The sequence below is a fragment of the Ochotona curzoniae genome, unplaced genomic scaffold (assembly GCF_017591425.1).
Source record: "Ochotona curzoniae isolate NIBS_2020 unplaced genomic scaffold, NIBS_Ocur_1.0 scaffold_3835, whole genome shotgun sequence".
NCBI classification, from domain to species: Eukaryota; Metazoa; Chordata; class Mammalia; order Lagomorpha; family Ochotonidae; genus Ochotona; species Ochotona curzoniae.
In genome coordinates this window covers 15,432,471-15,460,420 of record NW_024467114.1, presented here as the reverse complement: position 1 = coordinate 15,460,420, position 27,950 = coordinate 15,432,471, and the positions used below count along the sequence as shown (strand labels likewise).

The 27,950-nt window shown below is 42.5% G+C and overlaps 1 protein-coding gene across 2 annotated transcripts in view; it reads left to right on the top strand.

Annotated features, from left to right (window-relative positions):
- The window catches only part of HECW1 (HECT, C2 and WW domain containing E3 ubiquitin protein ligase 1), a 273,623-nt gene that overhangs the window by 212,599 nt on the left and 33,074 nt on the right, over window positions 1-27,950 (top strand). For both annotated transcript variants that reach the window (XM_040964952.1, XM_040964953.1), the window contains 7 exons: window positions 6,642-6,747; window positions 7,641-7,737; window positions 9,462-9,545; window positions 9,935-10,044; window positions 14,500-14,620; window positions 15,210-15,323; window positions 16,183-16,335. In XM_040964952.1, coding sequence (XP_040820886.1) covers window positions 6,642-6,747; window positions 7,641-7,737; window positions 9,462-9,545; window positions 9,935-10,044; window positions 14,500-14,620; window positions 15,210-15,323; window positions 16,183-16,335 — 785 coding nt within the window. The remainder of the gene's footprint in view (window positions 1-6,641; window positions 6,748-7,640; window positions 7,738-9,461; window positions 9,546-9,934; window positions 10,045-14,499; window positions 14,621-15,209; window positions 15,324-16,182; window positions 16,336-27,950) is intronic.

The window sequence follows — 27,950 nt, the reverse complement described above, 5'->3', positions numbered from 1 at the left end:
TTTCTATTTCAAACTGGTTCCAAGAAAATATTATGAGGCAATGCCCCTTTTCTGTGCACTGATGGGCATTTCCCAGGTCACTGTGCTTTCTCCTCATGCACACCACCATGATCTCAGGAGGGATGGACGTATTAACCACTGCCCATAAAGTAGCCTGTGCAAGTTGAGGGAAAGGATAGGGAGAAACGAGTGGTGGGAAAGGAAGATACATCCAAAGAGATTTCAGGAAATTGATGGGAAATGTATGCTATGAAAAACTACCCATGGCTTTCAAAATTGTTTCCATCAAAATAATCTTATGTATAAATTCTAACCTTCCATGAACTTTTGAAGTCCACACCTATTCCACAGAGAGTGATTCCAGGGAAAGTCACAGAGCAAATCTTGGGGAAAAACTGAGAAAATGCTGATTCCACTTGGCAATTGTCTCCTCCAGAAAGTAAACAAATCTTCAGCGAAGAGATTGTTCCTGTTGGTTTGGCACTAGTTGTGTGCCATCTCTTCAGAAGTAGTCTTCAGCACCCTTGAGAGGCACAACTGTTTCCAACTGAGGGTACTCAGGGCTTGTGACAGTGTTATAAAGTCAAGTTTGCTTTGCTGGGATCGTTATCATTGGCCTAGGATGCTGCTGATATCCTTCTTCTAAAAGGCCTGTTTGTTTATTTGAAAGTAAGAGAGAGAAAGGGATCTTTATCTGCGTGCCACTCCCCAAATGGCTACCACAGCTGAGGCTGTGCCAGGCTGAAGCCAGGAGTTAGGAACTCCATTTAGTTCTCCCTTGTGGGTGGCTACTATCCAGTGCCTTGCAAGTTGCATGAATAGGAAGCTGAACCGGGAGCAGAGGATCTGGGATGCAAGCCTGAACTCTGCTAGGAGATGCTGGTGTCGTGACATTTGCACCGGAATAATGGCCTGACAGTCTTTTTTCTTTGTACACGTAATGTGTGCATGTGACCACATGTGGGAGAGTAACATCCCACCCTCAGCATGACGTAGCTCTCATGTGGACTTGTTCATCAAACTAAAGAAAACAGTGCCCCACCTTCCCAGTTCAGCATGCCTGCCCCTCTCCTGGGTGACACTCTTGTAACACTTCAGTGATTATAATGTCTTAATGATATAGTGAATAAGTTCAAAATTTTATACCAAGTTAGAAATATCTTTTTGACTTATTTGGGGACTTTCTGAATTCTTCCATATTGCTTAGCATTTTCAGTGTTGACACAGGAAATTATCCTGTACAGTTAGCATGTGATAAGAAACTGAATAGAACAGATTCACCATCAATAAAACAAAGATTTTGATTATCCAATGTTAGATGAACCCCCTAAAGATATTCTCTTACACTTACAATAAAGTAACCTGAAAGCATTAATATTAAAAACCTTTCTAATTAAAAGAAGAGGATTGGGAACATGGGTTCCACTTACCTTACCTGTTTCAGAAAGTATTTGCTGTTTTGTGATTGAAGAGCCCAAATACAGTTAATATCAGTGTTGCTGACGCTGTTCCATAAACATTAACCAAGAATTAGCAGAAAGATCCTAGCATTTGATGTATTAATGTGCAGCAGCCATCGGTCTACTTACCAGAGTATCTACTCCCAAATGCATCAGCTAATTGCATTTCTGTCTTCCATGTGTCTGCCCATTTCCTCTCTTCTGTCTTATATTGACACAAGGGCAAAAGCCACATAGAGTGAAGCTTGGAGAAAGAGGACATCTGATCCAGAGGCAGCACACTAGAGAAATCAAAAGAGCCATCCTCTAAGAAAACAAATATCTGGTCCCTCCTACTGTGAGGACCCTCTGTGCAGGGAATGGGGACATGAGAGTGAGTCTGGTTCAAAAATAGAGGAAAAGGGGGATGAGAGATGTTGGCTTTCTTCCCTGGGATGTGATTTTGCTCTACAAATACAGACAAGTCTGTGACTTGCTATGAGCACTGTGGAGTACAAAGGAGGAGACAGTCCTTGCCCTGGAGAAGTCTGGGTTCTATTTTTGAAATTAGGTCATAAATACACAGTTAAGTAACACAAGACATCAGAATATGATTAAAAATCAAGAGCAATGTTAGGACAAGTGCCACAGAAGTTCAAAGCAGGGCAAGGAAAGGTATCCTTTCATGTAAAGTACGTGACCTAGCCCTTGAAAACTGGTAGAATGTAGCTGGGTACAAAGGAGGAAGGGCAGCCCTGCAGAGAGCAAGCACAGCATAAGCAAAGGAGTGAGATGAAGAAAAGTCTGTAGAGATGTAGCGACTAGTTATCTATGGCTGCACAGCAAGTTCTGACTTGCTTTGCTTGGAAAAGCTTTGAATGCCACACAAAGAAGGTAGGACTTTTTAAAGACCCTTAGGGGCTGGCATTCAGCTTCGTGGATCAAAACTCCACCTGTGACATTCTCATCTTATTTGAGTCCTGGCTACTCTACTTCTGATCCAGCTCCCTGCAAACATCCCATGGACAGCAGTGGAAAATGGCCCAAGTACTGGGGTCCCTACCACCCACCTGGAAAACCCAGAAGGTGTTCTAAGCCCCCACCTTTGGCCTAGGTCAACCCCAGCCATTGGAGCCATTTGGGGAGTGAACCAGCAGATAAATCTCCGTCTCTGGCTCTCTTTTCACTCTCTCTGTAACTCTGTGTTTCAAATAAAAGTTTTAAATCCTTTAAAACAATGAACTCATTGCATGAGGATGAGAAAGGTGACATGATGACTTTCATCTCAAAATAGGATTTAGAGATTGCTTCACTCCTACCGTTGCACCCATTAAATGCAAGTGTTCCACCCATTAAATGCCAGTGGTGCCCTTTGTCTCACCAGTCATCGTAACAGTGTAAGCAACAGGAAAAAGGCAAAGGAGTGCTGTAATAGTCAGGGTTCTACAGGGAAACAGAACTAATACGCTGTCTAGCTAGATGGATAAAGAGATGAGGGGATTTGTTGGGAAATTGGCTCACTTGGTTCTGGAGGCTGAGGAATCCCACACGAGGCTGTGTGCAAGCTATGGAAGCAGTAAGGCTGGTAGGGGGCTCGATCTAAGTCCTGAAAACCCAAGAATCCAGGAATCTGTGATGCAACTCCTATTTTACACTGAAGGCCCAGGAGCCTGAAAGCTAGGAGCTAGAATGGTGCTATCAAAGAACAGAATGTGGGCGGCTGTCCCAGCTCAAGAAAAGGGACTAACTTTACATTACTTCTGCCTTTCTTGCTCCATTAAGGTCCTCAACAAACTGGATGACACCTGCTTGCTCTGGGCGAGTACATTACCCCTACTTATTTGCCCATTCCAATACTCAAAAGCCCTCACTAACATATCCACAAATAATGCTTTGCCACTATCCCTTACTTCAGTCAAGTTGGCACCTAAAGTGAACTACCATCAGGGTGGTAGGTTGGTAGACAAACTGAGAATAGTGTTGAAACACCAACATAATATGGTTTGCCATTACAGTGAAGCTGGCAGAAATATGAATGTCAAGAACAGTAAGTGAGGTATGGCCATAGACCACAAATTTCTGCCACGTGTATTATAAGCAATAGGAACTGAGCTCCAGCAGTTTTCGTAGACTATATTTTAGAGAACGATATTTTTCATACACCAAAATGAATCATTCTCCTGGATTGCCTAACAGTTGATTGTTTTATGTAAACTGAACTTAAAGACATAATTAAAATCAGTTTTGATATAAGAATTCTATGTTCAAATAGAAATGAAAATTTAAAAGATATGTAAAGGCAGAAGTTCCTTGTGGTGAGACATTCCAGGGACTCAGCTGCCAACAACCCTGTCGTTGTTTCTACTGCCAGGCAGGAGTCTTCATTAATGAAGTTTGTCCTGAGAGGAGTAATTGCTACCTTGCTCCTGGTAATATGTAGATTTCCTCTTAATTCTATATAATTCATTCTTGGTTGCAGGTTTGATTGGAAGTTTGTCAGTAAGCTTTTTGATTATAAACAATGTTCAGCGATTATGGAAAAGATATATGGAAAGGAAACAATTTAGAGACTGAATATGGTTTTCGTTGGAGACACATCCTGGTATCCACAAAAGTTGACAATTAGATCTTATTGTCTGTGTTTCGGTATGTCATTATGCTACGTTGCAGATAATTTTCACACCATTAAGATTCTTCCACATTATTTGGCCAGAAGACTCTACCATCACTTAACTCTAGTTTTCTTTGTGCATTATCTGTTACCCATTTTTTTACTTTTAATAATTGAATCAAACAACTCAAACACAGATGTCTCTTGTTTACTTGAGTTAATTTTGAAGACTTTGTTGAAGACATATTTTCTCTAATAGAAATAAAATATATTTATACATTACAAAAATAGAAATTATACAAACTCTTATTCATTAATTTCTTACTATTGAACTTTATTGTTTCCCAGAAGAAATTCATTCTGTGATGTTCCACATTTTGAAAACACAGGATTCTAGAGATTAATGCAGATTTGTCAGCTGGGCCTTTACTCTGAACTTGATAAGTTTAAATTTTTCTTAATCATAAGGCCTCCAGTGTTTTCAGAGAGTGTTGGGTTGATTATTAACCCAGAGGTATTCTAAAACCTGCAATTTTCAATCAAAGCTTTAGATAAACCCAGCAATACACATTTCCAAAAGGCAATGTCAAGGAGAAACATATTTACCAGTTACTGACAGCTACTTTCTGAAGATAACTAGTTTGTTTTGTCTAGGGAGCTAAGTGTTTGAAGTTTTCACATTTACAGTTATGATTAAGGCTATCAACACAAAAGAAAAAGAAAGTGCTGAAATAGAGCCTACTGCAAACTGGGTTTTACCCAGTCATAGAATAGCTGCAATTCTCATTTACACCTGTATTCACTCTCACTTGCTCGCTCACTCTCTCGGTCTCTCTCTCTGTCTCCTAGGAATCTCAGACCAAATGGATCAAGTACTAGCAAATTTCAGTGATGTAATAATTTGGGTTTTCAGTTGGAAAATTCAGTCTTCTAGTCATCTTTCAATAGTTAAAAGGGAAAATGGTGGTGCTATATGTTTACATGAGATCCAGTCTGTATTCAGTTGCTATGAGACATTACTCAGGATAAAGTTAGCACCCTCCAGGGCTGCGTGTAACCTAGCACACGCAGGACAGGAATCCCAAAATGAGCCCATACGAGTGCACTCAACTAGTCTTCGACAAGAGAATTGAAAATAACCCAGGGAAAATGCCTGGTCTCTTCAACAACTGCCATTGGTACAATTGGTTAGAAACCTGCAGAAGTAAGAAGCAAGGCTACCACCTGTCACCTTATGTAAAAATAAGTTCTGAATGGACCAAGACCTAAATCTATACCCAGAAACCATCAAACTACCAGAGGAAAACATAGAGAGCACTCTACAAAATATAGACATTGGTAGAGATTTTTTAGAATAGTCACCAAAAGCACAGGCTGTCAAAGCCAAATTAAAAAAAGGCGGCTAGGTAAAACTAAGAAACTTCTGTACAGCAAAGGAAAGAAAACAACCAACCGAATGGGAGAAAATCTTTGAGCGCTACACAATAGATGGGGGACTAATATCCAGGATTTATAAAGAGCTTCCCAAACTCAATGATAAGGCAGACAACCCTGTGAAGAAATGAGCGAAGGAAGTAAACGGGCATTTTTCAGAAGAAATTCAAATGGCTAATAGACATATGAGAAAAGGGCTCAGGCTCCCTAGCTATTAGGGAAATAGAAATAAAAACCATATTGAAGTCCCACCTAACTCCAATGAGACTGGCCTACATTCATAAATCTACTAACAATACCTTTTGGCATAGATGTGGGGAGAAAGGTGCTCTACTCCAGTGTTGATGGGAATGCAAGCTAGTGCAGCCGCCATGGAAGACACTGTGGAGAGTGCTCAGATGACTGAAAATGGATCTATCCCACTTTGGAGAACATATCCAAAGGAAGTAAAAATCTGCATATGATAAAATTACCTTACAATCATATATTTGTAGCAGCACAATACACAATAGCAAAGACATAGAAACAACCTAGTTATTCATCACAAAAAGGACAGGATAAAAAAAACTGTGGTACATCTACTCCATGGAATACTACTCAGCCATTAAAAAGAATGAAATTCTACCATTTGCAACAAAATGGTCCTAAATAGAGACCAATTTGCTCAGTGAAATAAACTAACCCCAAAAGGACAAATATCAGATATTCTGACAAAAGGTGACCTTCATGCAAGATACAAGTTAAATAGATATATAGGTAAACATGTGTATCCATACATCCTCACAGATGGACTGTGTAATGGAAAACCAGCATACCAGGAAGTGAAGATACAGTGTAGGATGCATTTCTACTTCCAAATGAAATGGACATTTCCAATGAAACTATTAAATATATGTTGACAACAGGATACTAGACTTTCTACCGTTGTCTATAGCTAACATGCCATGATATATTTAAATAATAGAATTTGGGGCTTATGACTGTTGCTGAAGGACTGTACTATTATAATAGGAGGAAGCAGTGGGGATGATGAGTTAGGAGGAAGGGAGAATCCCTATGCTTATAGAATGTGTCAAGAAAAAAATAATAGTTTTTAAAAGAGACTATCTGAAATCAATGACAGATTTCTATGCTTTCTACATTCATTTTTAAATTAGGCCTCTGAAGTCTCCAGAAACAGAGGCGCCTCTTTACTGGCCCGGCCAGGACACAGCCTGGTAGCTGCTATTCGCAGCCAGCATCAACATGAATCATTGCCACTGGGTAGGTATCACCCTTCTTTAAGTCCCTGGATACCCAGGGTTTAACCTTGTCTTTCTCATCATGAATCCTTCAGCTTTCGAAATTCTGTCGTCTTTCTCCCCCTCTGTGACACAGCCCACTCATCCCTTCCCCTACCCTTTGTTCCCACTTTCTCTCCTTCCGCCTTCCCTTCCTCCTCTTTTTTCTTCTTTTCTTTCTTCTCTCCCTCTTCCTACACCACTCTTGCAAACCCTCCTGTTTAATGATTTGTTCACTCCAGCCTCACAGTTTCGTTGAAGGAGAGAATTTTATCATTGGTACAGGTGGTTTCTAATGTTTACCCCTCTTTCATGCAAATATTGGGGAAACTTCCTCAGTAACCTTTACTAACTTTTTCCAAAATTCATGCCACTCATACCAGGAGAAATAAGGTTAAGGAAGTCTAAATAATAGGTATTTCCATTATCAGTGCTGGGAACTACAGGTCAAGTGTTCTAAGTGCCAAGTGCTCAGAAAAGAATTTCTGTGAACTCATAAAGGATCTTCTGCCATGAGAAACATAGTAGAATAACCAAGAAAAGTTAGGGAGAGAACAACTTTGCTCAGAAAGCTGCTTTATTCTGTTTTACCTTTTCACACAGCTGACTGATCACCAAAGTTCCTGATAAATTAGAGATGATTAACTTAGATCTGGTTCACTGTTTGCTTCATCTTTTAAAATGCAGTGATGCAATCACGTCACATGTTAAAAGGCACAAGAGCTAACTTCTTTTTCTATGTTTTTTGCTAAGTTTGCTCCTTACCCTTCAAACTGCTGCACCAATCCTGGTATCAGGTGCCCATTTTCCAATCATCAGGGAAATTACCTCTGAGCTTCATACTCAACCACAATTCTGCGCTTCTGTCTGTTTCAGCATATAATGACAAGATTGTGGCATTTCTTCGCCAGCCAAACATTTTTGAAATGCTGCAAGAGCGTCAGCCAAGTTTGGCAAGAAAGCACGCACTCAGGTAGGCTCGCCCTTCCCTCCTGGCCCTCCAGGGCTTTCCAGCTGCCTTCCCCTGTGTCACAGGACATATGCTTAAGCTGCGTTTTAGTCATGCATTTCAGCTATAGTTTGAATCCTCACAATGAAAGCTCCGAGTCATTCTAGTGTTCTGGGAATTGGCACAGAGATATTTGTGTGGTCAGGTTACCTACGATCTATACCATGTGAAATGATTACCGTTTATTTAAAGGAAAGCAATAGTGTTCATTAAAAATTACTTATGTAAAATAGCACATAGGTCATTTTTACTTTTGAAATGCAATTCTTTCATGGGAAAATTAATATAGGATGAAAATATTCAAAAGCGAGCAAAGTGGCCTATGTTTCTAAGCACTTCCATGCTGTTGTTGTCCATCAGGGTCCTTTCTTCACTAGGGTCATCTCGGAAACTCTGAATCACTTCATTTGGAAGGGATATTCACTTGAAGTGGCAAAAAGAGAATTATGTCCACGAATTTAAATCCCGTTTTCTTGCAAAGATAAGCAAGTGTCTTTCTTCTTCAGTTTGCTATTCAGTGTTTCAAAGACTAGAAACGCAGGAGTGTGTTCAGTCTATCCAAGCCCAGGCGCCAGGAGCGTCCTCCAGGTCTCCAACGTGCAGGCTTTGGGATGTCCTCTCTTGCTTTCCCAAGCCATAAGCAGGGAGCAGCTGGGATTCAAACCAGTGCCCATATGGGCTGCTGGCACCACAGGTGGGGGCTAAGCCTATGGCACCATGGCACTGACCCCAACCAAATGGTGTCTTAATCATTGTGCCAATGTGTGCCGCATGTAGAATATTTTTAATAAATTAAAATTATTCTTTTAAAACCGGAACAAAGATCCTTCAGTGACTGAAACTGACTCTAAGGCCACAAAACTCAACAGAAAGACACTGCCCCATGACGGGGTCCTGCCTCGCTCCCTGACTGTGGCATAAGGGGAGACAGGACCCTTTTCAAAGTCTGAGAGTAGGAAGGCAGACCTCTCCCCAGGACTCTGCATGAGGAACAGCTGGCAACTTCCTCTGAAGTCCCCAGGTGGGGACAGCACCCCCTCCTGCCGTGACTGTGCTCAAGGAAGCACAGAGTCTGTCTTAGGTTCCAAAAGCCGGTTGCTTGGGAGAGATAGGAGAGAGCACGGAAGAGTTGAAAGGCAAGGCCTTACCAGTAAAAAAAAAAAAAAGGTTAGCATTTTTGTTTGAAATATACTTTTATTTGAAAAGCTTGCAGGTACTCTCAGCAGGAAGGAGATCGTGTTATAACTGTGTATTTGATGGTGACTTGGATGCTCTAGAGAGCAGATGAGCAGAGCAGGGGATAAGATGCAACAAGAGGCTGTGTAAGAGACTGCTGTGAATGAGAGGATGGTTAAGCAGTGCTGATAGAACATGAATGGAAAGAGAGTAGCTCAGGGTGATGTTAGGGGTTCAACAGCATCCCTCCCAGACACCGGCTGTCTCAGCTATTCAAGGACCTGCCTTGGCTCCTCAGCTTCTGTCCCTGTGGGAGTCAAGGGAGAGCCTGCCTTTGTAGGCCCCAGTGAGTACGCAACGTGAGCTTGTGCAACTTGGCCACAAAGTTCAGTGTTCAACAGGATAGTGCTGCCCAGCTGTGTTGCAAAAGGAGGGTGCAGGCAAGAAAGAAGTTAATTCCTTATCTCCTAAACTGGTGAGGAATTCTCATGTTCATTACCATTTTGTTCCAGGGAGAAAATCCATTACATTCGGACAGAGGGTAATCATGGGCTTGAAAAATTGTCCTGTGATGCGGATCTCGTTATCCTACTAAGGTAAGGGGCTGAGCCAGAAACAAGCCTGGGCAAGCTGCTCTGGGCAGTTCTCCCCTGTAGCTGTTCTGAGAGTTGCCCGCTCAGAAGCCACTCATTCTAGAACATTCTAGCAACTTCCATTGGCGAAAGACCCCAGCCCCTTTACCTGATGTCTGCAACTGTGTTTACTTTTACATCTGGGGGACTCCAGAGCTGCACACAATGCCTGGCAAAGACTGTTGTGGCAGTTTTAAAATACACTGAGAATTTGCAAGCAGGATGTGGCTGCCTTCATGTCCCACGTTCAAGTCTAATCGCTGTTATTGTGAGAACTATAATTGCTCTCACCCCGGTTCGTGAGCACCTCCTTGATGATGTAGAACTAAATTTTTGTTTCTTTAACTTTGCAGTCTCTTTGAAGAAGAGATTATGTCCTACGTCCCACTGCAGGCTGCCTTCCACCCTGGGTATAGCTTCTCCCCCCGCTGTTCACCCTGCTCCTCACCTCAGAACTCGCCAGGTAACTTGAGAACTGGCCTGCTGTGTCCTGTGTGTTTCCGCTCCATGAAGGTGGATGGAGGGCAGCTGTGTGTCCTCTCATTGTGCCCATCCATTCCTGATTGGAAGGCCACTCACTAAGGTGCTGCTGCTGCCTTCGGATCTAATGCCCTAAGCCCCCAATAGTTTTGTGAAAGCCCAGCCATATCCTTCTATTGAGATTTTTTTTTTTTCCACAGCAGCTTTCACACTGCAGCAGCAGAAATGAGAATTACCAACAGAAACCAAGTCGTTTGCATATCTTAAAATACTTGCTTTCTGGCCCATTGCAAAAATATGTTACTTCCCTCTGCTATAAATTACTGTGGCATGCAAAACGCTTTCCAAGCATTTTCAATAGAAAATATCCCTTCTGAAACCTTCTGCCTTCTGACTCAGAATTCTTTTGGATACCAGTTTCAGCAACATATTCCTAGGGGTTGTTGTTCTGTCTCCACAAAGATTCCAAAGAATTCTGGCACTATATGATGCTGTTCCCCAAGTTTTCTTTCTGTACGATAATGAACTTACTTATGACACAGTGATTATTGGAAAATACTTTCCATTGCAACTGAGTATCGAGCTGAAGTCATCAAGATAATTATCTTAGGTCAATTAGGTAGGTCAAATTTATACCCCCCTCAACTGAATATAGGTTTTAGGAAAGTTCTCTTTTTATTTGACATGCAGTTTTACAATATTGTAAGTTTATACGATAAACTCATTTTATAACAGTAAAAATGAAAAATGTTAATCTGAAAAAAAATCTAGGAATTTCCTGTCTCCCAGCCTGTAGTATCAGTCCATGCTTTGTATTTTAAGCAATGGGGAGATTCAGAAGAGAAAAATTCAGCAGCAGCACACTGTCCCCCAGGGAGGTCGCATACTCAGGATTCTCATGGGTCTCCCAAACTAGAATATTTCTTAGTTTAGTTACTCCCAGTTGTGTCAATTAGAACTGCCTCCTAGAGGAAGGTCAGCTAGTGGCTAAAATCTGTTTTTGAGACAGCATTTGCCACCTCTGCCTGCAATAAAGTGTTCCAGTATCACTGGTAAGGAAATAGCCAATAGCAAGCTCTGACACACAACATAATTGAGGTCCCTTTGCCTGAGTAATATAGGACCAGATCTTTCTGAAGCAGACATCAGGAAAATAAACCCTCCCCTAGGCACCCGAGGTGACCTGCTTCTGGAGAGTCTTCCATTTGGGGAAATGTTTCTTCTGCAGGATAAGCTGCCAGACACAGATTGACACAACTCACAAACATGTCTAATCTTTGACCAGCAACCTTGAGGAAGAATGCATGATTTTAACACGACTCTATATGAGCGATTTCATATTGCAAACAAAAAAATTGGTAAATAATGATTGTTTTGGATAACTTTCATGAAGATACTTTTAGAAGCTTGCTAAAAACAAAGTTTATTTTGGTGCAAAAGAAAATTGAAATGCACATTTTTCCATGAATTTTTTGAGTACCTCTGTTATGGATGAATTTCAATATTTTGCACCAAAAAAAAAAAAAAAAAAAAAAAAAACACCAACTAATCTTGTACTTTGATTTTCTTTTATTTTTTTCTTTTTGTGTTTCTGTTTTCCACAAACTCTTTGATGTCCCCCTATAAAAAGGAATAACATTTCTTGGCAAAAGCATGATTGACTCCATGAATCTAAATAGTCATCTAATTCATTTTGCCGAATGAATTAATTCCTTATTATCCAGTTTTTATGAAAGGATCCTAGGTTATGTAATACAAATATAATAAATTTTACAATTCTCATTATCTGAGACTTTTATGAAATTCATCCAGGCAACAAAGAGTGATGAATTACAGGCATTTATTCTGAAGCACTTGGTGAAGTATTAATTATTTGAAAAATGCAGAGTCATGGGGATAGTGGTAGTTTCGGCACCAGTAAAAGTCACAATATTACAAATAGCCTAAAATTTGCTTGCAATAAATTATATCTGGACTTGCAGGCTGGTGTTCAAGTTTGACCTGCATCCTGAAACCTAACCTTTTGGCAAGGCCTCTGTTTTCTCATGGTGGCTGTTGGTTCTCTCCTGTTCCAGGTGTTGCAGGCCCCCCGCGCTTCCTTGCCTCTACCACTCAGCTGCTCTCCTGTCCCCCTCTGTCCCAGTCACATTATCCATTTGTTGTTTTTTCATTCTCAAAGGCTGTGCGCCTGCCTTTTGCCATCTCCTTCCTAAGCGAGTCCTTCTGTCACCCTTCGACACTCAGCCTTCCCTGCGGCTGGCCTTCCTGGACCCCAGTGACCTCCTTCTCCACCTCAAATACAAATTCTTGCAGTCCCACTCCTGATCTTGTCATCTTTGAGGTCACCAGTCCAAGCCCCTTTTCCCTCCCCACATGCTTACTCACCTGGGACCCCTGTGGCCTTTTGTCTTCCAAGGGGTCTCCAGTTCCTAGTATGTTCCTTTCAACATCTCTATCATTTTAAATGTTCCATTTTCCCCACACCTAAAATGCCCAACCTCCTTCTGCACTTCTAGCAAGTGCCACCCTAATTGACTTCTCTGTGAAAGTGGAAGCCACCAAGCAAAACTTTCTCCTCTCCCAACAATCCTGAAACCTCCCCAACTCTCAGGTTGCTTTCTCTTCTTCAGATTCTGTTTCAATTCTTTAAGGGTGCCATCAACAAAGATCAAACTCTTGAGCTTCTCCCACAGACTGCTGCTTTTTCTGTTGTTGCAGAATTCAGTGAGTGACACCCCAGCTCTTTCAATTACAAATCTGAAAACTGCTTCTCCTCCACTTGTCCTATCTAATTTATTGCCTCCTAAATACATTTCTGATCTGTCCACTTCTCTGCTGTATTGACACCAACCTTGTTCAGTTTGGACTTTTTAAAACCACCTACATGCTCTCCAGCTTTCTGTCTCATGACACAGCTCACATCATGTAGTCCCAGGGAGCGACTTCCTGTTACGCCTCAGTACCAAATGGCTCAGCCGAGGGGCCTTGATTCTGTTGATGAGGCTCTTGTCCACCTCTCCTGCTTTGGTTTTGCATCACCACTGTTCTCACATCCTATGAACCATCAAAACAACAGGACCACTGTTTCTTCATTCTGCCTCGCGACTTTTGTATGTTCCATGCTCTGCCTGCACGGTTCTTCTCTCCACTCATCTCCTCTCCTAGTTAAAGATAAGACTTTTTGACTTGCTGGATCAGGATCACACTCAATCCCATATACTCTTTTCTTCCTTCTTTCCTTCCTTCCTTCCTTCTTTCCTTCCTTCCTTTTAAGATTCATTTGTTTTTGTTGGAAAGGTAGATCAGATTTACAGAGATAAAGAGACAGATCTTTCATCTGTTGATTAATACCCCAAATGGCTGCCACAGTTGGAGTTGAGCCTGTTTGAATTCAGGAGCCAGGGGCTTCTTCCAGGTTTCCCACGCAAGTGCAGGGTCCCAAGGCTTTGGGCCTTCCTTGACTGCTTTCCCAGGCTACAAGCTGGGAGCTAGATGGGAAGTGGGACAGCCAGGACACGAGCTGTGCCAGTATGGGATCCTGACACTTGAAGGTGAAGCCATCACACTGGATCCATGCCTATTTACCCTTCACTTCTTCTCCAAGACAGCTGTGTTGAGTATGTCCATCTTGTTCTGATATGTCAAGGAAGTGGGTTCTCTTCCTTCATGGGTTGGCAGTCAACTGTTTCTGTGCGTTCATTTACTAATATAAATCTATGTATTTACTAGTATAGATTTACTAGTATAAAAATCTGTATTGTAAGCTTAGGACTTGCAACACAGCACGTAACTTAAAAAAATTATAAATTATAAAAAATTGTTGACTGGGTGGGCCATGATTATGGTCCTCTGTAACACCTGGATAATAATAACACGTATTCCTTTTCTCTTTCACGAAAGCATGTATAGAGATAATAAAGATTATACAAAATACTAAGGCGAAATAAATTATCCTCTATTACACAATGATTTATTTTTATTATAAAATTTGCTATTATGATGCAAGATAACCTAATATAAACCCCTCGGTGCTCTGGGCCTTACTATACAGATATGCTCATTTTACCATCAGTATCAAAGCAGGAACATGACAACAACATAATATTAAATGTCCTGCCTTACTACAGTTGCAGTCACTTCCTATAGCAGCTGACACAAAAAGTTTAGTCTGGCCAAATTTGTGTTCATGGATCCAGATTAAGTACCATCAACCCAAGATAATGTTCACCCAGCTACTTTTAGAAGAAAGAAATACAACTTGAAATATTTGGAATGGCAGACACAGTCATTCCGTCTTTAGTTTATTATTTCTATGTATATAAAGAAACTGAAGGGATGACAGACACGAAGACGGAGGAATGTGTTTCTGAAGGGCCTTGGATCTGCTGTCGCTCTGTGTGTGCCCCTGGGAACAGCAGCCGCGTGCTTCTCTCTGCAGGTTTGCAGAGAGCCAGCGCAAGGGCCCCTTCACCGTACCGGAGAGACTTCGAGGCCAAGCTCCGCAATTTCTACCGAAAACTCGAAGCCAAAGGATTTGGTCAGGGTCCAGGGAAAATTAAGTGAGTATTCTAGTGCTTAGCACTGAATTGAAATGGTAGATGTTATTCTGTCCCTTTGGAGCCCAGATACCTTGGTCTGGTAGCAGTTATAGTCTAAAGGGAGGAAGAAAAATGATTTAGGAATTTGAAGGAAAAGAGGAAAGAAATTGGAAAGAATAGTAAACCTTTTCAAAAAACAGACTCCTGAACTAAATGAAAAAAAAAAAAAACTTGAAAGACCCCACCTTATTTATCCCTGGAGCAAAATTGTTAGTCAAATTCATGGTATCTTTATAACTTTATAACTGAACTTCAAGTGAAAAGGCTTTTTATTTTTTTTTTTTCTTTTTGAAAACCGAGCCCAACTTTAGAAACATTCTGTGAATAGTCTATTAATTACCTTAAGGTGGTTCAGTCTAATGGAGGGTATCCAGCGACAGGTGTGAAAGTGCTCAGTCTGTTATGGAATGGCAGGAACCTTCCTCCTTCCCTTCTCCCTTCGTGGAGAGAGTTGGAAATGGATGGTGAACATGGGCCTTCATGCCAGGCACACAGCACTGCCCACATCCTGGCTGCAGGGCTGCCACTCATCTCTGCTTCTCTTTCTCAGGCTCATTATCCGCCGAGACCATCTGTTGGAGGGAACTTTCAATCAGGTGATGGCCTATTCCAGGAAGGAGCTCCAGAGAAACAAGCTCTACGTCACCTTTGTTGGCGAGGAGGGGTGAGGCACCAGGAATGTTCCACAGATACCACAGTGTGGGCAAAGCCCAGGCCCAAAGGCAGGGGAGATTCTTCTCAGGAAGGAGCAAGGTCTTTACAAGCCTTTGCCCTGAAGGGGATTCTGATCAAGTCGTCCCAGGGGACTTCGCTCTCCAGGGACTGCCAAGCTTTAAGCATCCTGTGCTTAAAAAAAAAACCCTAGATTAGTTGGATGCCTGAAGTCTGAGATCATGTCATCAAAATAGAAGCCAAAAATGCAGGGTTAAGCCTCTGGATCTTAATTTTGAGGTGGTGTACCCTTCTGAGTATCTAATCAGAAGATCCTTCCTCCTTGGTACATACATGCAGTTACATACCAAACTTTTCATATAATTTCTGTGATTTCATGAAGTCATTCAACCGTAGAGGGACAGGACCACCTAGAAAGGCACATTGGAATGAACTTGGAAGTTTAAAAATTCTGTGCATGGGGACGTGCACTATCAAAAGAAACTCCTTTGTGCCTTCTGTCACAAAGACCTTGTTTCCAATGGGCCTCTGTGTGTGTTGCCTGTATGTGTGTGTTGTCTGTAGGCGTCAGATGAAGAGGAAGAAAAAGATTAACAAACATTGCCATGAGAATGCATTCTTGGTCATGTGGTCCAGAAACACCCCAGACCCGTTACTGCAACTTCAGTTTCTACTGCAAGTTACCACGTTGGGATCCACTGTTCAAGAATTGGGAAGCTGCTGCACTTTCTCCCGCCCCCAACTCTGAATGACCACACTAGAATTTGGATAAAAAACAGAATTTTGTTAAGAAATAGGTTCTCCACCCCTAGGTATTTAATAAGCTTTCTGGTCCTCTACTTCCTTTGCAGACTAGACTACAGTGGCCCTTCTCGAGAGTTCTTCTTCCTGTTGTCTCAGGAGCTCTTCAACCCCTACTACGGACTCTTTGAGTACTCTGCAAATGACACTTACACAGTCCAGATCAGCCCCATGTCTGCATTTGTGGAGAATCACCTTGAATGGTAAGGTCTTCCATTTTCAGTTTCTTACATTTGAAAGTCTGTCATTTTCATTTTCTTATATTTGTCCTGATCTTTCCTAATCATAAGTTAGCAGTATTTCTCTAAGGCCATTGTTTTCAGAACAATATGCCAGGTATTATAAAAGGTAATGCGAGGGAAGAACAGATTCCTTCTTAGCAGGAGGAGCCTGTTTGTTTTCATTTAAAAAGACACAAGATAAATTACTAAAAACAAATTGCAGATTGCCTTTAGTATGTGAGATAGTTGCCTACTGAGAAGACACTGAGGTACGTAGGTGCAGGTTCCTGAATGTGGACAACTGAACTAATGTGAGTAACCCGACAAGGCTCCTTGGTGGTAATTGTGTGTTAGAAATTCTTTGACCTTGGTTTAATAGCTTTAATGCTATGTGTGTTGGCTTTTGCATCTCGCTGTAAAATATATCTGCCGGGTCAGATAACCTGTCAGCATCCATCTAACTTGAAAATCCAGTATCTATTTGGTTATCTACTTACTGAAGCATTCTATTGCCACTTCCTGTTGTAGGTAAGAAATTAAGTCTTGGTCAGTTTTGTGCAGTTTTGTGGGTAAGCTATTTCAGATGTAGTTATTAGAATTCTCCAGAAATGTTCAAGTATGCCTAGGATGCTGATACTTTCCTGCTGAGGTACCACCTTGCCTGATTTGGAATCATCCTGTCCCATCTTTATGTGTTGCACATTCCTGCTAACAAAGAGCAGAGGAGTCCTGAGACTGCCAGTGTGGGTTCTCCTCTGCCCTCCCTTGATCGCACCATCTGAAGGGATGCGTCTATGAAAACACCTGCTCAAAGCCCACATACCTAGGTTACCAACTTCAGAATCCCCTGCTCCTACTAAGGCTTTCAGAAGATGAAACACACACTCTCCCAAGATACTTTTGGATCTAGAGTTCTTGATCTAGGTGAACATGTCCACAATAAATGTCAAACATATGATGAGACCAAATCCCTTGTCAGTCCTTTCCTTCTAACTTGTCAGTAAGGATGACAAGGCTTATGGAAGTAGAAATGCACAGTGGAAACACACAAGTCACTCTGGAAGGGATGTCTGGCCCTCGGTGCTAGTTCTTGCTTTGAACACATTCATATGGGACCCTTCTGGTAGAGAGTGGTTTATGAAATGGGAACTTAATAATACACAGAGTATATATAATATCATCCCTCATAAAATTGAAGGTGACATCATGGAGGTAATGAATTAAAATCAGCAACCAAGAAAGAAAATTTTCCATTACATAGTATATCATATAGGATTATGGTAGATGTTTAGGGGAATGCCATTGCTTATCTAACAATTAAAACTGAAATAATGCTGTGTGCAAGGAGAGTGCAAAGATGAGTGTGAAAGATCTCTTCAGGAAGCAGCAGTGGGAGAAATACATGCATAGATTAGCAATTACAGAGTAACTTTTCAAGTGCTAAATCATCTACACGTGGTGTATGTATGTGAGCCCAAGATGCATGTGTAATATAATATGTATATATATGGTGTATATGTATATATGTATATAATTTGTGTGTATATATATACATATATATACACAATTGCTCCTCAAATTACAAGGGAATGACATCCCACTATACCTCTTATGAGCTGAAAATCAAAGTAGAAATTGCATTTAACACACTTAATCTGTCATGCACCCTGGCTTCCTACTCTGTGTGATGCACAGTCCTCTGCAGAGTATCAGTTTTTGCCCCTTGTGATGATGGGGCTGGCTGGGAATACTTACTGGGCTGTCCAGCACCATGCAGGAAGATCTTATTATATATCACTACCCTGGAAAGAAATTTAAACTCAAAAGTCTAAGTATTATTTCCATAGAATGTGTATCACTTTCACAGTATCTGTAAAGCCAAGGAATCGTAAGTCAAAACATCGTTAAGTTGGAAACTCTCTACATGCATTGAATTGTACGTAATGACAAGGGGAAGCACTTTATTCTTCCCAATGTAGAGTATAGGAGAGTATGGGAGACTGGGGAGTGAGGGTCACGAATCTTTAAAAAGAGAGGATGTGAGAAGGGAAGCTGGAGGTGGGGTAGAAATCGGATGGTCTTATCACCTATGGGGAGTATTATAACTGGATTTGTGTTTTTAGCTAGTGATGTGTGCCCTAGGTCTTGGAATAAGTTAGAGAATGTAATACTGGAAAAAGTGAGAACAGCTCTAAAATAGTCCATGAGTCAACCAGACAGACAGAGGGTCAAAACTAAACTAAGGGAAAGGCAGCATCAACGAGAAAGAGGGATTGGCCTTCGTGCTGTCTCAAAGGAAAAGAAAGCTGGTCTAGTTGGTTCACTGAATGTTAAGGAGAGGGAAAGAGAGAGAGAGGAAGTGAAGTACAAGGTTTTGACGGCACTATCAGATGGAACAGTGTTAACCGTGATGAATTCAATGAAGTGAAGATATTTAAAAGATGAAGAATCCACCTTTAAATACAGTTTTTGGTGTTTGTGATAATTGTGTTTGTCATAACTGGGCTGATGGCCCTGGATAGCCAGAGAGCAGCTGGGCAAGAAATTGGGATTTGGGAGACACCATCACCTACTGGGGCGGGGGGAAACCGGGGGGCTCAGTGAGAGAAATGAGACTACCCAAAGCTATGCAAATGGCAAGCAGAGCTAAGGCCCATTGCAAAGGGTGTGGTCACCACTGACTGACTTGTCCAGTTGGCCAGAACAGGAGAGTTGATGAGGCAAGTTAAAAACGGAGTGGCCAGAGAACTCAGGGCCTGGAAGGAGGTGATGAATGACTGAAAGGGACCTTGAAATTCGCTGTTGTGGTGGAGTAACTCAGAGGTTACAGTGTGTGTTTGGGAAGCAAAATGGGGAGAGTAGATAGATTGGGAGGATGGAATTCGGGACTTCCGTAGAGTAGGAAGTGGATTCAGGAAGACAGCTGACCAAGGGAGCACATTTTGGTTGCTGGCTGAAGGTAAGCACCTTGGTGGAATTCAAGATATTCAGCCTTCCGTAGGAAACCTTGGTGTTAAATACATTTCAGCTCAGGTGTCTAATGGAAAACAGAGAAGACACATGGGCCCATGACCTGCATGTTTATTGAACCACTTTCCATTGTGAAGGTTCCTCTGCAGCTGCCCAACCCCCTACTCTCAACCTGGCTCCGTCGCCTTCCATTTATCTGTGGGTTAGCATGCTGCTAAGGCTCTATGGATGTGTCCATTAAACATTTCTGCACCAAGGAAGGTAACTGTGTGATACAGGGATCTTGGACCACCAGCAGGGTGGACATGTCTTCTGCTAATCTGGTTTCCTACCTACGGCCCTTCTTCCTACTTTGCTCCATGGAATTCTATCATGTGATTCCATTGGGCCACAAGGGAGATGATAGTCATCGTTAACAGGTACGTCTTTCAAAAGAGAAGAGCAGACCAAAAGATTACAGGGCTTATCGTGGTCCCAGTCTGACTTTGTAAAGCTGCAATTTGTAATGAGCACAGGACAAGCGCCGGGCAGGATTCAGCCTGTGGGGAGGAGAGCCATGCAGGTGTTGGTGGCACCCAAGCCCCGCTTACCTTGCTTCATTTTAGAAACAGACATAAACATGACTGCTGACTAAAATGAGTAAGGCAACAGTGGGGCAGCTTGGAGGCATTAGCCATCACTCGGGACTGCCACGTCGCTGAAGAAGGCACCTGTGCCTGGTCATTTTCATCTCTTTGTTGTGAATCTGGTTCTTCATCTTCACTGTCCTCAGTGTCTGGTTCTTAGCTCTGTCTGCTTCTCCTCTGGAAAATAGAATCTAATCTGTATCTATTTTACTCTGGCTCGATGTCTAGCACATCAAGATGTTTGAAACAACGTTGCCTTGATTGCTGGATACACAAGCACAGAGTATTCCACCAGTCACACTGCTCTGTTCCTAGTGTTAGGGCTGTGAACTCCTTTTAGGTCTCCCACATAGCGGCTGGGGCCCATGCACTCATTCCATTTCATGCTGCTTTCCCGGGCATGTTAGCAGGAGTCTGAATGGGATGGGAAGTGGCTAGGACCTCCAATGGCTCATATGGGATGCAGGTACTGCAAGGTATCAGAGTGCCAGCCTGCTTGCGGGTTTTGTGCATGTGGGATCAATTCTGCAGGATGCCAGAAAGCTACCTGTTTTGACTCCTCCTCTTCATATTGCACATGCATGTAACAGCTGTGCGGAAGCCTGTGACACTGTATCCCTTGCCTAAAACCTTCCAGGTACTCAACATTCTGTCACATCAAGCATGTATGGGTTACAGATCCACAGATATACCTACAGCAAAAGGCCTGAATAGTGGGCATAGCCCTTCTACCTACCTCCCTTTTCTCTTAGGCAAATGTTGAGAGATGCCAATTTTAAGAAGGTGGGGAGGACTCCATTGCAAACCTTAAGGAAATTGAAAAAAAAAATCCATCTTATTTTTTTCACCTTTGGCTAAAGGGACTTCCTCCAATCGCAGTTTTAATACTTCTTTGGACCACTGGCTTTCTGATCTTGTAGTGTTTCAACCAAAGTCAGCAATGGTAACTCTCAGGCCAAGTAAGAGAGAAGATGGGGCTGACAGCTCTGCAAGAGCTGGGGCCTGAGAGGGACCTCTTATAGCAGCTGCAGGCTCCTGTGGACACAGCCCCTGCCATTCCTGGTGGGGTAGAGAGGGCCCAGGTAATAACCCCTGGACCACTCTACCTCCATGAGTGCACTCAACCACAAGCCCGAGAGCAAGAGCTCTCCAGATAGAGCAAACCCCATAGGTCAGTCCCAGGCAAGAGCTGCTTATTATGCAGGACAAATCAGGAGAAGATGGGAAACCCTTGAAAGGTGAAAGAAGGACAATTGAAAAATGACTGCAGGAGTCCATTGTTTCCTGACACTTGTTCCAGCCAGTATCATCTTATTGTTTGACGAACCATAAGCATGTGTCTCTACTGTCCAAATTTCATCTTTGATTATGGTTGTATTATTTGCATATTGATATAGCTAATCTTTTTATTCTTTTAATTTTATTGTATTCTTATTTCAAATCCATTTAGATACAGAGGTTAATAGTAAAATATAGATGGTGAACTTGCCAAATATCACAGGTGCTTTTGTAGATACTTTTGTCTATCGACATTATCATCCAAGTACTGTATAGTCCTATTTTTCCACATGAGAAAAACAAGAAACAGACATAATCCAGTAAGTCACAGAGCTATTCAAAGACCAGGCAGGAATTAACGTCCAGGCATTCTGATATCAGTCCCAGATTCTAAATACTGTACAAATCCAAAGTGAGAAATACAGTTGCACAAGTTATCAGGAGCTATCCCTACCTACTGGGTAGCACCTACTGTATTGTACTGTAATAAACATTAGCTATAAGAAGCTTTGAAGAATGAGTGACAATAGTTGGCTGGCAGAGAAGGGGACAGACAGAGAAGGTAGACAGCCCATCATTCTCAACAGGACAGAGGTGTAACAGCTGTCGGTGGGCAAAGAGACTAGAACCACAGCCTGCTGTCGTCTGGGGAAGGACGGTCAGTGGCATTCCAGGAAGCTAATGTTTTCCCATGAAGATAATGATGACAAGGTGTATTTTTAGAGTAAAGAAAGGTTGCTGATGAGATCTGTATTTGAAATCAGAAAATCCAGTTGAGTTACCGTGGGAGAACAAGTGAAAATGGGCAATAGCGACGTTCTTTATGAGGTTTCTGAATACTCTTGGAAGAGAGCGTGGAGAAATAGCAGACACAGTGGGAACAAAACAGTTCTTTTGAAGACAAATAAATGCCACCTCGTGATGGGCCATGAATTACAGGAGATTAAGTAGATGAAAAGTTAGATAGCTCAAAATGACACTGGTAATCGCCTGCAATTCTACCAAAAATATTTTCAGTGTGAAATCAGCTTAATTTACTTATTTCTTAATTTTATTCTAAGTCAGAGAGACAAAGCAAGAGACAGACAGGCAGAGCTCTACCTTCTGCTTTTGGTCACCTCTTCAGACGCCAGCAAGTCCTGACTCGGGAACAGCACCGCTGCCTCTCAGCGTGGACACTGGCCAAACACTACAGGCTGAGCCAGGACTGGAACCTACACACTCCAGTGTGGGGTGCAGGTGTTCCAGGCGGCACCTTAACCACTGCTTCAAACACTCATCCCAAGACAGCTTATAAACCAACCTGGTCATTTCTGCAGTACTCTGCATGTTATTTTGTTTTATTTTTAAAGATTTGTTTATTGAACTTAAGTCAGAGATACAGAGAGAGAGATTATTCCATCCACCAGTTCACTCTCCAGATGTTCTCACGTAGCTGGGGTTGAGCCGATCTGAAGTGAGGAGCTTCCTCCAGGTCTCACATGTGGGTGTAAGGGGTTCAAGGATTTGAGTCGCCCTTCACTGCCTTCCATGCCATGATGAGGAACTGGATCGGAAATGGAGCAGCCAGGACCAAGCTGCACTGCCATGGGCGCCCAGTGCCGCAGGTGGACGACTGGCCTCTCTGCCATTGCGCCAGCTCCTGTGCTCTCTGTTTGAAATGAAGCCTCTTCATAATCTGAGTGAGGCAAATTTTGGCAGCCATGCCCTCAGAATAGTGATATTTTTCATTTCAGCCCATTAGTGTTTGCTAAAACCGTGCCATTAGAAATTTTCCACTTACTATAAAATATTTATGAGAAAATATAAATAAAAATTCTCATGTGTTTTGATTCGGGACATAAACAACAGAACTATAAATGCAATATGAAGAGCTCCAAATTTATTTTTATATCAGATACAATGCATGAATGGTGCAAAGTGCATATAGTCTCAAGCTAAACATTCGTTAGTGTCAGTGCAAAATGCATATAGTCTCAGTGCAAACATTCGTTTCTCCAACGGTGTTCTCTGGGTACTAAGTTGAAAAGAACCTACTCATAACTTTTCAACTTCTACTTTTTTATTGGTAGAACTTTTCGCTGTCCAAAATAAAGCAAGCAGGCATATACCATATTGTTTTTTTAAAGATTTATTTGATTTTTAATGCAAAATCAGATATACAGAGAGGAGGAGAGACAGAGAGAAAGATCTTCAGTCTAATGATTCATTCCCCAAGTGGCAGCAATCGCCAGAGCTGACAGTCTAAAGCCAGGAGCCAGGAATTGCTTCCAGGTCTCTCACGTGGATGCAGGGTCCCAAGTTTTGGGCCCGACCTGGACTGCTTTCCCAGGCCACAAGGAGGGAGCTGGATAGGCAGCGGGGGCTGCCAGGATTAAAATCAGTGCCCATATGGGATCCCAGTGTGTACAGGATGAGGACTTCAGCTGCTAGGCTACCGCACCGGGCCCCATATTGTGTTTTTATAGCTCATTGTTGTTGTTTATTACCCCAGAAAGTATGTCTGCCAGAGTCTTGCCTGTACCTTTCCTAATCAAAAACCTGATACTCGGTCAATATGTGTGGAAGAAACAGCAATGGAAGGAAATGAGAAAGCAGGATGGTTGCGTAGATGGTGGGTGGGATTTGACGATATTTGAGATCCAGAAAGACGGCATTGTGTTTGTTAAGTGTCGTTTACATTCCTGTGAGTTGAATATTCTGACGCCATCTATGTAAATGCTTTTTCTGTGTTGACTGATCTAAATACTACTTTCACTAGAGCAAATCTGAGCTACACTGGAATCTACACAGTTGGAATAAGTGATTTTTTTTTCTGTGTCTAGAAGTGCCAGAGTACCAGGCACGTTCTATTTTGATTTCGCTCCTGGCATGTGTCATTGTAAGATGTGAGTCGCTCTTTGCATGATTGTCAGTGCCAGCCGAATGTTGCAGAACACAGAATTCGGATCGGAGGCCGGCCATGTCACCTGTTGGAGCGCAGCCACTAGCGGCTCGCTGTACTCATTGAGTGTCGGTTAGGGACAAATCTAACCCTGCCAAGGTCACATCCAGGAGGCACTGCAGGCCCCGCGAACCAGGCATCCAAGAGAAGCCCTGATGAAATCTGCTCCACTCCCAACCTCGTCCTTCTCTTGCCGCTTGGGCGGTAAAGTCTTCCTTCGTGTCCAAGGGAGAGGGAGGCTCCTCTGAGCATTTTTTAGAGTTTGGCCAAGTGAGTATTAAGTGTAATTGTAGAGTTTTGTGGAACTTAAGAAGTCCTGGGTAGCATACTTTAAATACCCCTTGCTGCAATCTGCCGAGCCCTGAATTAGCAGGTAGAAACCGCAATATTGGCAAATTTCACTGGACGGCTCACGGCTTTGTGGTGGGCACTCCGGGTGGGATTCCGTGGTGTGTCTAGGAGCCCAGGGGCTCCCACAGCCCCGCCCATGCCCCCACAGCAGTCCCGGGGTCCTCGCTCAGACCTCGTAGGCTTCTGCTAGTTCTATCTCCGTGTGAAGCTGATGAGTCTTCCTAGTAATTGTGTAGGGAAACTGGGGGCAGGAAGTGAGAAGTCACCGTGGACATGTGCCTGATTGGGCATTGCTGTCGCTGTTTCGTCTGTATTCCCACGCGTGTGCCAGCAGAGCTCCTGACAGACTTGCACTTGGAAAGCAGCGAGCTGTCTGGTGAATGATGCCAGTGTGACTGGGTGTCCAACCAAGAGAAAATTAACCAGATTCCTCTTGAGTTTGGAAACATATATTTCAAACGGAGTAATCCTATTTCTTCCAGAACAAGCGTTTAGCCTAACAGTGTCCCCATCTCAAGCTGTTCGATTCCTACCTCCCTCTCCGGACTCTAGCTTCCTACTTCCGAGAAGCAGCAGCGGTGGCTCCAATAACTGGGCCTCTACCACTCACCTGGGAGACCTGGATCTTATTTCTGACTTTGGCATCCAGCCCTGACACAGTTGTGGGTGTTTAGGGAGTGAATCAGGGTCTGGCAGTTCTCCCACACCTCCCCGCCCCACACACATTCATATTCATTCTCTCTCTCTCTCTCTCTCTCTCTCCCTCCCCCCCCCCAACATCTCCCTGTCTCTGTCTTTACCTCTCAGTCTACATCCCATACCAGAATGCCCAGTTCAAGCCTCAGCTCTTCTACTTCTCATCCATCTTGCTGCTAAGGTGCACCTTGCCAGGGAGCAGGTAACGACTCAGCTGCCAGAGTTCTGTCAGTTCAACCAGATTCCGTCCCTGGCCACGCCCTGACCCAGTCCTGGCTGCTGCGGGCATTGGAACAGTCGACCAGCAAATGGGAGCTCGCACTTTTTCAAAATTTAAAATAAATACTTTTAACAAGTATTCAAGAACACTGAAGTAAATTTCATACAAGTTCTAACACATAAAAATGGTCGAGGATATAAAATGACCTAGGAAGCCTTGAGAGCCAGAGACTGTTCCAATTGAAGTTTGAATCTTCTATTCTATGAAAGAGAATAAAGATCATTGAATTATGAAAATTGAAAAGTCAAGTTATTGCAAACACATGATAACATGATCAGAAGGTAAACATTTAATTTGAAAATGTAGTCTGCAAGCAGAGGAAGCAGAGGTTAAAATTTCTCATACAGATTTCAGAGCATTCTTACAATGTGAAAAAAGTGGGAAAGAAAACCCTAAAGACAGCAAATAATATAAAAAAGCATTTCAGAGAAAAACAAATCCAGATGATAAACAAATTCATAAAGGGTTGAAACCTTATCCATGCCCTGGGAAATGCAAACGACGCAGTAATAATGGCGTATCACTTTATAAACATTAGGCCTTGGGAAATGAGGCAGAACATTAGCTGTTGGGGGCAGTGCAGGTAAAGCAGACGCTGATGCATTGTACATGGTGAACCGAGTTTGTGGAGCCTTTTTGTTGTTAGAACACAATATATAATATATGTTAATATATTATATATGCTTACACTATGTGGCCCCTGAATCTATCTCATATACATGAAATATTAGTTTTAAGGACTTTCTTCTAGTAGGTCATGTTTGTTAAGCCCTTATTTTTCCAAGTATTTTTATAAAGGCCCTGTGTGAATTATAGATAGGCATTGATTAACAAGGGAAGCAGCCTAAAAAATGGACCTTTCATTTTTTTTTTAAAAAAAAAAAGGTTTTTTTTTTTAATTGCACAGGCATATTTACAGAGCAAAGAAGACCCAGAAAGATCTTCCATTCACTGGTTCAGTCCCCCAGATGGCCTCAACAGCTGGAGCTGAGCCATCTGAAGCCCGTATCTAAGAGCTTCTTCCAGGTCTCCCATGCAGATGCAGGGCCCCTAGGCTCTGGGCTACCCTGCGCTGCTTTCGCAGGCTATAAGCAGGAAGCTGGATTGGAGACAGAGCAGCCAGGACACAACCTGGCACCCATCTTTGGCTTCGACACTTGCAGGTGGTAGATTAGCCAGTTGAGCCTTCATGCCAGTCCCTCAGAAATAGGTCATTAAGAGATTTTTTTTTTCACTATGTGTTCATAGGTTATGACTAAACAATCCTAAATGATACAGCTTACGCAACACCGAGGTCATGGGAGATTACCATTCTGTATTTGATTCATCATCAACTAAAATATTATTATGCGTTATCTGACTGCATACACTCTATTATTATCCCTCTATTTTACAAACGAGGATGCTGATATAGTTACAAAACTTGCCCAAAGTCAAAGCCAGTAAGTGAAGAAGCTGAGGATCTATACAGATTTTTTAAAAGTTGTGCTGGGATGTTTAATAGAATAGACAAGGCTGTTTATTTCAGCACCACTTGGCTTGTAAAGACAGACCTGGAAGCAATGCAGAAGCTCCTCAACAGAAGAGTGTTTAATTCATTATGGCAGATCCACATAGCAGAGTAAATGAAAAGACTGTATTAGAACCTTAGCAATGATGAAGAGAGATGTTGTCAAAAGGAAGAAGTTAATTGTGAGCAATAAGGTTCCAAAGCTGAAAAATAATAACCCCAAACCTGTGCAGCTACAGACACACAGAGTGAATGCGTGAGTGTGTGATTACGTCATTCAGGGGAACACTGTTTAAGTAAACATCTTACATTACTAACAAGAGAAGGTGAGAGCAGCCAGGCATTGCAGGAAAAGTCTAAATTAAAGACAACAAAAAATCATGTGTAATCCAGTGTATGAATTTTTAACATGGATATACAAAGTAAATGTGTAACAGCCAAAATAACGCTAGGTACAAACGTTTTAGCTAAATGATGAGAGCAAGGAAAGGCAGTGAGGAATGAATTAGTCGTGCTTTATTGTTGCCTTCCTCAGAATCGGTGCTCAGTTCCACCGACTGTTCTGCAGGTGCTTTTGGCACATTGTGAATGTGCACTGCTAGCCTCACCCCCACCAGTCTCTTCCTGCCTTCATCCCATTTTGCCATCTCTCCCTGCTTTGACTCAGCACAAAAAGCCTTCATAATTCCCCAGTGTCTACAAAATGGAGTCCCAATTCTTCCCTGCCCTGGCCTGGCGTCTGCCTGGCTCAGTCAAGCCAGCTCCTCCATTCTCCACTCGCTTTCCTAAGACCATCCGCAGCTGCGCCCATCACTGTGTCTCTTCCTCTGCTCTAATTTACTCAGGCCAATTGCCGCCCACCCTAAATCTTACTTAAAATAGTGTGACTTCTTTCTTGAGTTCTTCAGCAAGACAAAAGTTAGCACACACTTTGAGCTGGAA